General features: G+C 37.9%; 1 protein-coding gene and 1 non-coding gene across 2 annotated transcripts; both read left to right on the top strand.

Annotated features, from left to right (window-relative positions):
- Positions 1-2,219: 2,219 nt before the first annotated feature.
- On the top strand, positions 2,220-5,597 carry LOC149835498 (S-adenosylmethionine decarboxylase proenzyme-like). Its single transcript, XM_090008543.1, has 4 exons — positions 2,220-2,366; positions 3,641-3,795; positions 3,901-3,917; positions 4,108-5,597. The coding sequence occupies exons 2-4, from the start codon at positions 3,661-3,663 to the stop codon at positions 5,315-5,317; spliced, it is 1,362 nt and encodes a 453-aa protein (XP_089864669.1). The 5' UTR covers positions 2,220-2,366; positions 3,641-3,660; the 3' UTR covers positions 5,318-5,597.
- An 8,618-nt stretch (positions 5,598-14,215) lies between these two features.
- On the top strand, positions 14,216-14,289 carry TRNAT-AGU (transfer RNA threonine (anticodon AGU)). The gene has a single exon. It is a non-coding gene; the product is annotated as a tRNA-Thr (tRNA).
- The last annotated feature ends 2,667 nt before the right edge of the window (positions 14,290-16,956 follow it).

Here is a 16,956-nt window from a genome sequence, read left to right as displayed (position 1 = left end):
CGTTGGTAAGAAATGATAGTCTTATCAATTCATATGAAACCTTGGTTTATCTCTTTAGTTTCTTTTAGTAATTTTGCGGTAGGATGTTCGCCTTGGATCTACCAAAGACGAGATTTTCAACAGCCTAATCAGCCAGCTCTACCAAAGATTTTGTTTCACAAACCTCAAAGCAGTTTCTGCTCAAAACTCTAAGAAACAGTAGTGATACTTTAAAGACTTTCACATTATATGCAGCCTCGCTACATTGTGGGCATGCAGCGAGCTGCCTGACAACCATCCATCTTGGCATTTCTCGAGATGCGTGTAGTATCTGTCTCAGAGAACGCCAAGATAGATGGTGCTTTCTGACAGCCGCTGCCTGAAAAACGACCTCTACTCTTATACATAGCACAAAACATGATATCTTCGAAATATCATCATCCTTTTGAAATCATGTATTTATAACTTGTTATGAGCGAGACAACAAGTTTTTCAATATTTTTCATTTTGTTGATTTTTTTTATTTATCTGTTTATATGTTAATACATTTTCAAAATAACATTAGAGAGGCAATTTTTTTTCAAAATATCATGAGATTTTCTCCATAACAACATTCGACATAGTTGGGCTTAGAAGGGCCTCCACTCATCCCGTAGGAGCGACTTTACAACCACAAACCCCATCACTCGTACGGTAGCTCAATACGAGTGAGACCCACAGAAGAGTGAGGTTTGTGGTTGTAAACGCTGGATCTCACCCAGTATTTTACAGGATCCGCTCTGGCGGAGACAAGTTGATGGGGGGTTACCACGAGCTTGAAAACCCACCAAGAGAATCTATTGCTGCAAAGTTGTAGCTGGGTATACTTCGGAAGCAGATCAGGTCATGCTGAACATGAGCTTTTTTGCTCATGCCGACATCGTGGCCATCCGATTTGCATTTTAAAAAGCTCAAAAGTCAACAAAACCACGTGGCATTCATCCAAAATGCAAACAGACGGCCACGATATCGGCGTGAGCAAAAACGCTCATGTTCAGCATGACCTGATCTGCTTCCCTCCCTGATGGCCCAGGACGCCTCACAGTTTATCAACGAGGTTCTGCTTGTCTGGCAGGACCAGTTAGTGCATGTTAGGGGTGGCAAAATCTGACATGACCCGCCAATCCACTTTTTAGCTGGGTTTGGGTTTGGTTTAAACGGGTCAACCCGCCTAACCCGTTTATTAAACAGGTCGGGTTTGTGTTAGGGGTATGCCAACCCGCTAACCTGGCTGACCCATTTAATAAACGGGTTAGACGGGTGGGTCAACTCATTTACCCGAACCCGATCCGCCAGCCTGTTTACCCGACCCGCCCGCCAACCCATTTACCTGTTTACTTGAATCCGATGCGCCAACCTGTTTACTAGTTTACCCGAACCCGACCCACCAACCCGTTTACCAGACCCAGCCTAACCCCAGCTTGCCTTTCAAATAAAAAGAAAAAGAAAAAGAAAACAAGACTACCATTTCTTCTCAAAAAAATATCGGTTATTTTTGTGATATAGGTTTTTATCCCCATTCTCCAATCTCGTCTACCTACCCAACCTTCCTTTTGGAACGGGACAAAAGTCCTTTTCATCACCAACCCCATATTAGCTGGCTCATGGAACTTAGCAAGACTCGAGACGTCAGACTGCACCTAACTTTACCAACCCTTTGTCGTCAAAAAATCAAAATCATGGAATTAAATTAGTCGAAAGTTACTGTTATTGACCAAGAACCGAGGGACGTTTCGATTATGAGTTTATTGTGATATTGTTAAAGATAATATTGCATAGAAAACCTCAAACTTAATCATTTTTACGTTTTTAGTTTGTTATTGATGCAATGAAAACGGTTTTTTTGTTTAAATATTCATTTTATATTGATATATTGTTTTAAATATTTAATATCTCCTACGTGTTGTTTCATAATGCAGACACCGATTCAGGTCCGCCAATCAAAGCAAAAGCATTGACATCTCCCGACAAGTGTGGCCTTCATTCATTTGTGTGTTAAATCCCGAAAACAGCCCTTTTCTTGGAGACGTGGCAACACAGCCGGAGTCTCGGCTTTGGCTCTCCACGTAAACCAACATCCCCCATCCCCGGTCAGCCTCAACCACCCACCAACTTCGATTGAACGATCGATACGAGAGGAGGAAGAACCGTTCATTATCTGTAGGGGAATCTATAAAAGGCACGGTGGTGGTGTATGCGTTTGAGATAGGTATCTTATTCCTTCCTTCCCGAATTCTTCTGCTTGCCCCTCGGCCTCTCACCCTCTTTCCTCTTCTTTCTTTGCGTAATCTTATTAAAGGAGAGTGATATCTATCGTCTTCTGTCGTTTGTAGGAGAACGGATTTACCGTGAGTTCTTTCTGCGCCCTTTATCTTTCCTTTTCTCTTATTATTGTTTGGGCTGTGTTGATGCAGTTATAGCGTTTTCAGGAATTCCCATCTAATTGATTTCTTGCTTTATTGTTTTTCTGATTTTGGGTGTGGATTTTTTTTCTTTTTAATGGTTTCGGTCTGGATTGTATCTGAAACGGATAATCGTGCTCTTTTCTTTGGTTTTTTTTGTTTTAACGGGTCTCTTTGTTTGGTGGGTTTTGTTCTTTTTTCTTAATTTACATGTCGGTCTTTGATGAGATTGGGTTTTTTTCTTTTTTCTTTTTTGGGGTTTGTATCTGCTTTCGATGTTGTTGTGATTAGGTGCTTTCTCTTGCATTTTACTTGGTTCCGTTTTTATCGTTTTCTCTCTGCCAGTAGATCTTCGCCCTTTTCTTTATCGTCGTTCCTTCTTCATTTTCGTTTTTCTCAATCTCTCTATTTCCAATTGGAATGGGGAACTTTGTTCTGCCATACATGGATTTATACGAACGTTGGTGGTGATCCTATTTGATCATTTCCCTTTTTCTTTCCATCCATGGCTTTTTTTTCCTTATGGGGCAATAGAGATGATGGTTATCGGCTTTAAATTTTTCGGATGGAGGTCTTCAATTGAATCAGAAGCCGCGTTCCATATGTGCAACAATGGTGATTGTTGTGCTTGATCCACATAGCCTCTTTCTTTTGGATTGGGTGGTAGAGATGTGTACACATCTGCGTTGGATGGTATAGATTGAAACAGGAGCAGCACCCATAAGCAGACGAGGATTGTCATTTTGGGGAGTGGCTTTTGTATCTCTAGCGTCATCCTTTTAGTTATTGAATGAATAGATGGAATTATGTGCTTGGTCAATTTTCTTTTTCAGGCTTTAGCTTTCGTGCAATGTTAGACTCTTCATTCCTTTGTTTGATGGTTTTATTACTGCCTGTGCAACTCAAGATTACTTGGCCTAGATCCCTGTCTGGGATTGCCAAGATTTGTGTGTCTCCGGAGTTTATATCCTTGCTAGTAGATGTGCAGGCGCATGCCGGTTCATTTTCCCGAATCTTGATCCTAATTACTTGCTTCAGTCCACGTTTTTTCGCTTTGCAACACCCATTGATTAAGTTTAACATTATGGTTATTCATCGAATCTTTTTTACTACAGTTTGTTGATCATTTTGATAATGCTAAAGTAGCACTGATTTCTTAAGTAGTGTTTTTTTTCAATATGAAACATTGCCTTCACTGAATATCTTGCATGTTTTCACAGAAGGAAGCGTGGATGTTGTAATGGAGGCTAAAGGTGGTCTTAAGAAGAAGTCTAGTAGTAGTTCTTTAATGTACGAAGTTCCCCTAGGCTACAGCATTGAAGACGTGCGTCCAAACGGTGGCATCAAGAAATTCAAATCTGCTGCATACTCCAACGTATGTTCTTTTCCTTTCTTAGAGATGTGATTTGGTTACCTCATGATGCAGCCTTTTCCTTTTTATGATTCTTAATTCCTGTTTTTTCTCTCTCTCTCTTTGCAGTGTGTGAGGAAGCCATCCTGATATCCCCAAATTCAACTGCTGTTGGTAGAGTAGGACTTTTTCTTTTGTTTCTTCGTTTAAGTTGTGCACTCGAATAGGAGACTTGTCTTCTTGGCCAGAACATACAGCAATTGTTTTTTCACTGTTTCTCCTTCCTCCCTGATCACTGGATTTTCTGCAACACTCACTGGACATAGTTGTTGATAACCTGGGTCTGCCTCCACAAATGGCTGCTATAGGTTTTGAAGGTTATGAAAAGCGGCTGGAGATCACTTTCCGTGAGCCACCCATCTTTGCTGATCCTAAAGGGAAGGGTCTCAGGGCCCTCTCTCGTGCCCAGATCAATGAATTCCTCTGTGCAGCTGAATGCACCATAGTGGACAATCTGTCCAACAGTGCTTTGGATTCCTATGTCCTGTCTGAATCCAGCCTTTTCATTTGCCCTTACAAGATCATTATCAAGACCTGTGGGACTACCAAGCTCCTGCGCGCCATTCCTATCATATTGAAGCATGCTGATGGCTTGTCCCTTGCACCGGTCTCTGTCAAATACTCGCGTGGGACATTCATTTTCCCGGCAAACCAGTCTTCCCCGCACACTAGTTTCTCAGAGGAAGTTGCCGTGCTTGACAGCCATTTCGCCAAGTTGTTTTCTAAGACTGGGGATGCCTTTGTCATCAATGGCGGCGATCCCTCCCGTGACTGGCACATCTATTGGTCCTCTGTAGAAACTGCATCTCCTCTGCCACTCACAGTGGAAATGTGCATGACCAATCTCGACAGGGATCGGGCATCTGTGTTTTATAAGAAACCAGGAAGGTCAATGACTGAATCGTCTGGGATTGCCAGCATCCTCCCCGGGTTTGAAATCAACGACTTTGAGTTTGAGCCGTGCGGATACTCCATGAATTCCATCCAGGGCGCGGCTTTCTCAACTATTCATATCACTCCGGAGGACGGTTTCAGTTATGCCAGTTTCGAGTTTGTGGATACCAGAGGCCCTAAGAAAGTGAAGAACGCATCTGAGTTGGATGCAATAATCGACCGTGTGCTCAAGTGTTTCGGGCCATCAGAATTCTCAGTGGCCATTCACTGCGACTATGGCAGCCTGATGGCAATGTTGCCATCTAAGAACGGGGCATTGGATTATGCATGCGAGAAGCTGGTGGTGCAGGAACTTGCTGGTGGAGGGTGCCTGATATACCAGAGCTTCTCTGCAAAGAGAGGGTGTTGCAGTCCGAGATCCATTCTCAATCAATGGATTGATGTCATGGAAGAGGAGCCTGGTAGTGATTGTGAAATGCCGGTTATGGCTTGTCAAGATGCCAATGGAGAAACACATGACTTCTGTCATGGAGCAGAGGAATGTGAAAAGTGGGGAAAATTTGGCATTGGGGAAAAAATTGGGATTTATTAGCGTTATCATGCCCTGGCCTGGGAAGACAAGCATTGGCTTTGTTATTTGTCATTGTTGTCAGTGTCTTTATTTGGTATTGTTAAGTAATGAATAAGCTAAGCATTCCTTGCTTAGCAGGAAGGAATCATTACAGTAATGATTGTCATGTTGAATAGATTATGTATGTTTGGGTGTTATGTTACCTGTATCAGTGTGTTCTTATTTGAAAACTAGAGTACTTTGCTATGAAACTTGTAAAATGTGTTTTGGTGTGAAATGTGAATACTTTTCTCCTACTAAACTGAATGTGGCCATATTGGTTTCGTTTCAAAATAATGTTGGTATTTCTTTGTTATGTTTCTCTATTGGTTTGGAAAGTGAAGGACAAAGAGGCATTGGCCCATGTTTTCATCTTTTGATTCATTTTCCTTCCAATGGGTGTTGTCATGTTGGTTGAGGCTCATGAGATTTGGACTTTCATGCAACTGAGGGAATGAATCTCATTGTCACTGGCTAAACAAACATCGGAAAATGAATGGTGAGAAATGGACTTTTATTTGCCTTTGCAAATGAGATTTGCTTTCTCATTTAGATGAGAATCAGAATTACATACAAGGAGCCCCGTGATTCTGATTCATATGGCTCAAAATCAATTTGATTTGGAATTACAAGTGGCCCAACAAACCATACTTAGTTTCCAATTTCAAACTCATGTTTATTTCCACATTGGTTTACCTCTGCAGATTTTGAAAGTTTGTACAGAGTTCTTGCTTTTGCTTTCAACAACCGGATTTATCTTTTGCGCATGGCCAGAGGCTCCTTTTGCTTTCATTGTGGTGTTGTGCGATCAAGTCGCATGATCCACACAGGTATAGATTTTCATCACTATCCCAACCAAATATAGTTTATATTCATGAATATCATTGATGGTCAAGGAAACGTGGTAATAGCATCTTTCATAGTTAGCCTCTCTGGGGTTGCAATGTTGGTTAGGGTGAGCTTCGGAATGTCCAGAAATAGCGCTCTCATTGGGTATAGGTTCATGGCCGGAGCAGCGCTGGCCCTAATCCGCCTATATGGCTAATATTATTTGTCACAAAGACACGTGGACAACACGACGCTTGATGTGGGTTCGACTTGCAAGTTTGATTTTTTTTTTGGAAAATAAGACGCGAGGACAATTTGTTTTTTAATCAATAAAAAACTAAATTTTAATATTTTAATGTTAAAATTGCATTTTTATTAAAATCAAACTTTATAACTTTTAAACATGATAAAAGAACACTAAAATATTGTTTGTACGTGTCGTGTCCATGTCCACATGTCCGTGTAACAGAGGATGCGCCAATGTGTTCAGATTCAGATGGTTATCGGGCTAGACATGAAAATCTCCAATGAAAAAACTTTGTTAGATTCTAGAAATCTGGGTTAGCTTGTTAACGGGTTGGATCGATTTGGATTGTTAAAATTCGAGTTTAGGATTTAGATATACCTTTTTCTTTTTCCCCACAGTTGCAAGAAGACGTGTTAGACAAAGACACGTGGGCACTTGTTGAGGATTCGATTCGGTAGTTCGAATTTGTTTGCTAAATAGGACACGGGGACATGATTTTTTTATTTTTTAATAAATAAGAAACAAGGTTTTTGATGTTTTATTATTAAAAAAATTTATTAGATTAATATTTAACAATTTAAAAATATTAAAATAACATTAAAATATTAGCTCTACGTGTCAGTGTCGGCATTCCTGTGTCTGAGCATGTCACTAAAGACACGCCACCGAAATGGTGTGCCCCTGTGACATGGGTGTTGGCACATTGGGTATCTCTCAACCTCTTAAAGAAGAGGGTGGAGGGTTCGAGTCCTTTTAGTGTCTTATTTATCTTTTTAAAATCTTTAATCATTTTTTCACGCGTAAGGGGACGAGCTTGAAGTTTTAAGCTTGGCTCATTCATGTGACAAGTCAAGCCGCGTTTGAGCTCATAATCAGATCGAGTTAACTGAGCCAAGTTCAAGCTCTTAACCAAATCAAGTTAAAATAGTTGAACTTGAGTTGTCCTGTTTATGGGAATTGCGATCCGGAAGAAACAGGATTACAAAAAAAAATACATGTAAAATACGTATGTAATACATTTCTTACTACCTAACGGGCTTATACAAGTTGATCCGAGCTTTGCATCTATTGTTAATAGTCAACCTGAACATGAGCCGACCCATAAGCGGCTCAGCTTGTTTCCCAGCTCTACCCATTGGGCCAAGCTTAAACTACCTCCTTTACAAAATAAATACATGTTTCAACGCTGTAAGTTTTGACTCCAAATTAATGGCTTGCAAAGAGAGAATCAGGTCCAAGGACCCTTGGACCAAAAAAACTATCTTAGAAGGAAAACATTCGGCAACCACAAAATGCCACTAAAGGTTTGGAAAATGGCCACCATATTTTCCGTGGCAATTTAGTAGTGTGGCCATAGGGATATAGTGGCAACTATAGCAGCCACTAAATATATAGTTAAAATCATAAGCAATCAACAATCATCAACACAATTTTAGTTAAGGTTCTAATTATAATAAACAATCATCAACATGATTTTAGTTGAAATAATAAACAAGATCAAATTTATTTAAATAAGTAAACAAATATGCCAAAATAGAAACAGTTTGATTGATATGCAATTTCAGACATGACCGATGAAGAATTTGATTTTGGCTTAAAAGAACAGAATTTAGATAATTGAATAATATTTTCAATGCATAAAAATCATTGAACTCTTATATAAGGTTGCAAAGTTTTGGCTTCTGCAAGCTAACTATATCAATTACTATATGATGATAAGATCCAAATATAGATATATAATTAGAATATAAATTTGAATAAATAATACACAAATCGATAATAACATTAAGAAAGAAAAAATATAAAGTGTACCTTTGACCAACCAAAGCTCTCAAATCCATATTGATTGAAAAATAAAGAAAAAAATAAGACAAGGTTATATCAACTTACTTTAATTTGAACCACCCTAAAAAAAGAACCGAGTTCAAGCTTTGTGTTCACCCTAGATTTAGGAGTACACTAAATGGAGTGTGCCTAAGCATGTCTTTTGGCCATATGACACAAGGCTACTTAATAAGAATTTTTCATTACTCTTTCTTTGGGTCAAATCTCTATTTATAAACTAAGGGATTTCAGCCTCTCATTAAAAAAATGAGTCTCAATTGATGCGAACCTCAAGCTTTACTTTCTTAATTGACAAGGTCATCTCTTATTAATTAATATCAAATAAGCCTCTAAAATTTATAAAGATTTTGAGGATGCCAAAAAATAAAATTTAACAAATATAATAATGACAAACATATCTCAAAAACTAGATTTATAAAAACTTGTTTGACAAATCACAACGTTGACTCAATATATATATATATATATATATATATATATATATATATATATATATATATATATATATATACTAACTGGGGCATTCTAAAGGTATGACCTTAATATAATGTGCTTATGCTAGTCACTGTTATGAGCATCAGAAAAACTTTGCTCACCTAGTACATAGACATACAATAGAAATATAGGATACACTGATTGTCTAAGACCAAAGTTCGCAGAGTCAATCATATCTCGAAAGCTACTAACGAGTGTGATTATCAACTATTGTCTCTTAATAGGGCTACCTGCTGTCACACATATCAAATTGCCTAACTGGCATAAAAACAATTTGAGTCTATTGCAAACATGTGTGTCACATATTTCACAATTTTTTGTAGGGTTTTTATGTAATTTTCTCATATTAGCATCGTGAGTAAGTCAGTCTTGTAAAAGCTTCATCTTTAGAAGACTACTATGAAAAAAACACAAAAGAAGAAAAAAGACATAATGCATAATCCCAACTCGTTTTACCTCTAAAATGATATAAGAGACATTAAAGACAGAGTATCCAAAATTCTTAGGTTGGGGTTTTTGTCATGTTCAAAATGACATGCTTATGTAAATTTTCAGATGCACTCATCCTACAACCAAAACTAATAAAACTAAGATAAGATAGTTGCATACCATATCAAAACAACAACAGTTCATAAAAATAATGATAACTATATTTGGATATCCATGGATTTCATCAAAAGTTACTAAAGACCATATCAAATATGCAATAGTTACTCCACTTGAAATATTGAAGTTCATGAGGCTTTAGATACCATGGGCTTAAATGAGAACCTTCTAAGAGGAATCTACTCCTGTGGTAGGATTACCTAATATACCTGTTCCAAAACAGTTTAACAGTTATTGTATATATATATATATATATATATATATATATATATATATATATATATATATATATATATATATATATATATATATATATATATATATACTTGTAGGTTTTGAGAAGCCATCTGGTTCACAACAAACAGGGATCGGAGACGTATGGAAAGGTCTTGATGTTAATCTACAAGCACATTGGAAAAACAACTTTTTTTTCAAGTATTGTATATAAGCTGGACACAAATAAGTGAGCTAGACCAGCAGATTGTGAAAGTAATGAGGGTGCAAACGTGTTGGTGGGACTAGCATTACGGAGGACAAACGAATCCACCACGATGGTGTTCATGTCTTTGCTACTAGTCCTGGTCAAGGTTGCTACTAAGGGAAACAAAATTGAGAAACGTGCGGGAAGACCGTTCATGTGAAACGGGAAACATGATATATATATATATATATATATATATATATATATATATATATATATATATATATATATATATATATATATATATATATATATATATATATAATGTGTCCATGCTAAACCCATTTGGTGCTAAATTGCTTATTAAATAAGTTTTTCGGGTTTTTTTTTTTCATTTTATTTTTAAATTTTGACCATACAGATATGATCTATGTACTTGATTTTATAGAGATCAGCTCTTAAAGTGTTTGATTCCAACACAAGGGTGGGTTTTTATAAAGTTACAAAAATCAACAATCCAAAATCTTTGTAAAAATTTGAGGCTCCAAACATCATTTTTGTCATTGAAAGCACATGATCCATGTGTGGATTCTTAGTAAATTAACCATTCCCAACACATTTATAGGGTCGAAACCACACAAAAAGCACTGAAGAAGCCAAAAAATCCCATTTAACACATGGTTTAGAACCAAATGGGTTTAGCATGGACCATTATATATATATATATATATATATATATATATATATATATTACTGGGCCGGTGCTAAACCACCTGCCAAATAGGTTTTGAGTTTTTTTATTTTATTTTTGAATTTTGACCATACAAATGTGATCTATGTACTTGATTTTATAAGGATCAGTTCTTGAAGTGTTTGATTCCAACATATGAGTGGGTTTTTATAAAGTTTGAAAAATCAACAGTCTAAAATCTTTGTAAATTTTTGAGGCTCCAAACATCATTACACATAATCCAAGTGTGGATTCTTAGTAAATCAATCATGTCCAACACAGTTATATGGCCGAAACAGCATAAAAAGCATCAGAAAAGCTGAAAAAACTATTTAACATGTGGTTTAGCACGGACCCCCCCCCCCACACACACACACACACACACATATATATATATATATATATATATATATATATATATATATATATATATATATATATATATATATATATATATATATATATATATATATATATATATATATATATATAGTAGGTGGTAGCCCCAAGTCTACTGGCTTTTTGAAATTGTTTAATTTTTTTAATCGGAACATACAAATGTGATCAAAATGTTTGATTTTATAAGAATTTAATCTTGGATTCACTACAAGAAAATAAAAACAGTGACGGAGCGAGTTTTATTTATAGTGACAGTCAGAACCATCACTAAAATGTAAAACAAGGTGTTCTAGTAGCTCTGACTCCCGCACTCATTGAGGAAACCAAAATGAGAAAATCAGGTCGGGGCAAAAAAATATAGTCGAGGACGGGTGGGGCAAAACCATTTTGCACGCCTATTTCTCTTTCTCCGCTTGAAACCCTAACCATAACATCTCTCTCTCGTTCCCTTTGGAGAATCACTCCATCGTCTATCTTTTTCCTTGTTTTCTAGGGTTTGTATTGTCATTCTTCCTCCACCGAGAAAGAGAAAGAGATAAGAGAGATTTTTCCTCTAGGGTTTGGAAAATCTCTGTGTATCAACGGGGAGAGAGAATTGAATTCTCTCGAGTTAAAACTTAAAGCGCACTTATCTCACCGATGCTTGATGTATATATATAGATAGATAGATATATAGAGAGAGAGAGATTAGGTTGGCAAACTATATATTGCATTCTTAGAGTTGATACGTTGGCATGCTTAGTTGCAGACCTCATGAAACCATGTTGTAGGTGTAATTTAATCGCTTTGTGGCCTTTTGAGTGTCTTTTTTTTTTTAATGAAACCATGTTGTAGTTCAGTGTTTTACAGGAAGAGCAAATTTTAGGTAAAAGATGAAACTGTTAAATTGAGCTGCAATTTCAACTTTGTTCATCCATTTCAACTTTGTTTATCCAGAACATGAATAGAAGCTCAGATGAGAACATAAAAATCATTGAGATGGATTTAGGCAAAATTTGGGGAATCCCAAAGAGCAGGATAATCTATTTATGTTGGTCTTATTCATCAAGATCTCGCATATCGTGGGAATCCCAAATGCATCACATATCAATATCATCTCCAACAGTTATTCCATACCACCACATATCGTGGAGTTCCACTATGGAATTCGCATATTGAGAAGCCACATATTGTGAAGCTGTTATCCAGCTAATTTCTTTGGTTGCTGTTGTAACTTTTATATTTTTTACTTGTAACTTTATATATACCGCACATCCCTTATTTGAATAAGATAACAACATTTTTTGAATTATTCCTTGTTTCACATGGTATCAGAGCCATAAGGGCAATCCGATTTTCATTCTTCTACCATGGTCGTTGATTAAGCTCACGTAGCACATCATGTTTCTGGTGCTCATCCGAATTCATCCTCTGAAGCACAGCTGATGCCTTGTCACCATACCTGCTGTATCATTCCGACAATCCTGAAACCGTGCTCATTACATCGGTGCTCACGGGTGATAATTACTCGACCTGGCGAAATGCTATGCAGATGGCCTTGAGTGCCAAACACAAATTTGTATTCGTCGATGGTTATCTCCCAAAGTCAGCGAGTTCATCGACCGACTTTCAATCTTGGTGCCGATGCAATGACATGATTTTGTGTTGGTTTCTTAATGCCCTCTCTAAAGACATCATCAATAGTATCATTTATGCAGATACGGCTCGAGATGTTTGGGTCGACTTAGAAGAACATTTTTTCCAAGGAAATGCTACTCGAATTTATCAATTAAAGAAGTTGATTTCTGATCATTGTCAAGAGAAAAATTTACTCGCCTCCTATTTCACCACCTTCAAAACACTTTAGGATGAACTCAATTCATATTCTTATCTACCCACTTGCACGTGTGGCGCATTCAAAGATTTTAATGCTGGTCTTGAGCGAAAAAGTATACCAATTTCTCATGGGGCTAAATGAGACATTTGTTGCAATTCAAAGTCACATTTTGACTATCAAACTCTAATGTCTATCTGTGGAGAATTTGGGTTCTAGGACTCAAATGGTTGATCAACATTTGGTGTATGCAGTAGAACGCTAATGTTTCAGGAATGACTCTTGTATTGTACATATTTTGATCAATAAATATTTGTCTTCTCTCAAAAAAGAATTTATGGAATCAATTTGTTTTATATTTGATGATGATTAATTAGCGAGCACTACGCCCTTATAACTGTGTGTGTGTGAGAGAGAGAGAGAGCTGAAAGAAGATCAACATTATCACTCATGAAGATCAACAAAATGTTGAACCCATGAACCGAACAAAATAGAAAACAAAACTAAAATATAGAAAAAAAAAAGAAAAAGAAAAAGAAACTACAAACAGCTAGCAACAAACAACAAAGCCAAGCTCAACCAAGATCCACTAGACTAGAAGAAACCACTGATGAGTGAACGTTGTTCAGACGAAAGGAGAGGTCTCTAAGATGCATACATAGAATCGCATATACATCAACCAGAATTTTATGGAAAAGATGATTAAGGATGACCAAAATTTGACGAAAAGTAGCATCATTGCGTGCCATCTAAACAAACCACCAAGTAGTAAGCAATCATGTCTTCCAGATCAGTCTCCACTACTTGCATCATCTAATTTCAATAGGGCCCAGGAGCAGATCAAGCGCAAAAGGCTCCTCTTTGACAGTTACGTCCGGAGATCTCCATGTCCTATTAAATAGGGCCACAAAGATTGGGCAGGAGCAGATCAAGCACAAAAGACTCCTCTTTGACAATTACGTTCGAAGATCTTCAAAGAGAGAGAGATGGTGAGTTCGTCTAGTGGATGGCCAGAACAAATTTAGTGCATACATCGTGTGCTAATTTACTAGTGAGGAGCTGGAATTTAAGAGTGGCTTCATTGGATTCTTGTGCTTGAATGTTTCAATGGAGATGATGGAATAAAAACATTGTTTTTAGATAGACTTTGAGGTGCTACTACCAAGTCCAAGTTTGGGTCGTCGCTTAGACAAGAGTTAGGTTGGTCGATCCCTAGATCTGCTCCAACTTAGGTTCGAGTTGGGGTTCAAATGGTTAAAACAAGACAGACTGGATGGGGTGGCCTGAAATCCCTTGAAATTAATAAAAAAAAATTTTTTTATGGGAAAAAAGGAAAAAATTTAAATGCAAATTTTGTCGATGTTATAATCTGATCTCAGGTTGGACTGGAGTTTGTCTGGAATCAGGATCGAGTTCAAGTACTTCGGGTGTGCTTCTCCAACTCATGATGAGGCCAAGCTCCAATATATTACATTAGAGAAATTTCCGTTCGAGGTGCTTTCATAGCTCAGTTGGTTAGAGCACTCGTTTAGTAAGCGGGAGGTCTTGAGTTTGAATCTCATTGAAAGCATTATTTTACTTTTTAGATTTTTGCACTCTTTTGTGATTTCTTTGGGTGATTTTTCTAGGAAACGTATTAGACCCGACATTCTAATCCTTCTTAGAACCAAGTCTCAATAAAAAGAACTACATTTAAGGAATCTATGTGAGTCTGAATTCGAATCCAAAATATATATGACAATACATGATTCAGTAGAAAAAAAGATGAAAAACAAGTATTTTACAATTTTAAAAACGTAAATGGATTTGATCTAAATGAAAAGGTAGTCACAGATCCAAAATAGTTTGATTAAACAGATCCAAATCAGATCGACATGCACACTCGGATCCTAGTCTAAGGATCGATATTGCATATAACATGTTGGATTAGGATCAGATATCCTCCTAAACCCAATTTGCAGTCCTAGTCATGACTTATGATGTCTGGTGAATGTTAATTCAATTGATATGGATATGACAAATGAGTAGGATATAGATGCATTATATAGTAACTGACCGAGTGTGGTTTGGGATATTTTTTAAGTTCTAATCAATTCCACCCTAAATGCAGACTGGGATGTATACCTCACATGTTTACATATATAGTAATATTGAGTATTTTAAAATTTTCAATAATTGTATTGTCATATGATTGTACATAGTTAAGAGTGGGCAATGGGCTAAGAAACCGACGAGATTTTGGTTGCCTGGGTCTGGGTCAGGCATGCCTGCCCCAACCTAATGCCCACCCTTACACATACAGGTGGGCGATGGCTCGACTTGACTCGTAAAATAGACAAGCCATCCGACCTGATTAGACCCAACTCGTCAAAAGGGGCAGGTTGGTCTATGCTCGGTCTTGGTTGGGGTAGAGATCAAAGTCTTGACCCAGATAGGGCAGACCATAGACACCAGCTTATTTGTAAAGGTATCACATGAGCCTGGCTAAGTGTTCTCTACCCAAGTTCACGTTGCAACACATAGGGCTGGGAGATGGCCCAAACTAACTCGTAAAATAGACAAGACAACCAACCTGGTTAGATCCAACTCGTCAAAAGGGACAGGTTGGTCTATGCTCGGTCTGGGCTGGTGTAGAGATCAAAGTCTTGACCCAGATAGGCCAGACCACAGGCACCCGCCTATTTATAAAGGTAGCACATGAGCTTGGCTGAGCGTGCTTGACCCAAGTCCATTTTCTAATTCTCAACTCATGTGGTCATGTAGCCATACATATGTCAACATGCTAATTTCTTGTGAGCTCGTGTGGTTCCAGGCAAACTCAACCTAGCCAGCCTAACGGTTATTGTCCCATCACACTCTGTGGCTGCATAGATGGGTCTCCAGCCCTACACACCATCCCGTACATTGCTCACCACCTCATTCACAACTGCCTCAGTGCTCTTCATGAATGTATGGAAGCAATTGTCGTTCGAATTCTAAAGAGGAGGTGACATGTACAACCCTCTAAATCAACCAATTGAATTCAACAACAACATTGGGCCACACAACTGTGATGCAACCCCTGAGGGACCCAAGAAGCCTGCAAGAAAAGGTTGTTGCCCACCTACAACAATATATTCAATTCATAGCTACATGTCTTAGTGAACAATGTTACTCAAATCACCCACCGACGCCAAGGCATTCATTAGCCTGACCTTGTGCCATCATACATAGTTAAAACCGCCTATGTGATCCTTAGAAAAATTACCCCTAACACATACACACACCCATGCATACCAAACACTATGCATAAAAAAACTCTTATGTCGTTGTTAAGAGGTACTTCACTAAATCTTCAAAGGCATCCTTGCTAGCTCAACTCAAAGACAAACAAAGCATCACATATGTACTGTCACACACCATCACACCAATGCCGATAGTGTTGTCCATTGTATGTCATGATACCACCACATAACCCAATGCATACTGCCCACTACTACGTCGATGCATTTTCACTCAACACATTGCCACCCTCACAACACGCGACAATGCACATACATCTCATTCTATGCACCCATGACACCTACCCAAACATTGAATGCATGACTAGTTGTGTCCACGAGGCCTCAATACAATAGTGGCAACATCGAACATCATACATCTGCTTCAAGCGAAGAGCACCTATGACTCAGACACAATTAGAAGAGAGCCTATATGATTCACATTCTGTGCCAAAGGGTAATTAAGCCTTAGCGGGGTTCATGTGGACCTTGAGTTAGCTCAATGCCAAGCAAGAAGAAAGTCAAATCCTGCATGGCACCACATGAGCAATAGATGGTTTAGAGTGTTTGATGACATGACAAATTAGATTGGGAGGTTAGGGTGACTTGGCACAAGTGGTTATGTAAGGGGATGACTTGGCAGAGTAATTGAAGGTGTTTAAGAGTGCTATTTGACACAATGTTGAAAGGAGGTCAAGAGGTTGGTCAACTCACCCAAGTTTTGTTAAGAGGTGATTGTAACATTGCCAACATGGATAGGAAATTGGAATTATGTTGAACTCTAGCACTCGCATCCCGCTTCATTCTCACCTTGCAATCCTCTCTCACACCTCTAGTCTCTTTGTAAAGATTTTCCTTGGCCGAAAAAATCCCCATAACGAGATTTGGGGACTCTGAGTTGAGCAAAAAATAGGTCTTCAAGCAATTGATGGATCAAGGAGAAGCAGTAAAGAAAACTTCTAGTATTATATTAATTT

Source organism: Nuphar pumila, chromosome 6, assembly GCF_984573655.1.
Source record: "Nuphar pumila chromosome 6, dmNupPumi1.hap1.1, whole genome shotgun sequence".
Lineage (NCBI taxonomy): Eukaryota > Viridiplantae > Streptophyta > Magnoliopsida > Nymphaeales > Nymphaeaceae > Nuphar > Nuphar pumila.
The sequence above is the reverse complement of the archived record's forward strand: the minus strand, read 5'-3'. Positions and strand labels throughout refer to the sequence as shown.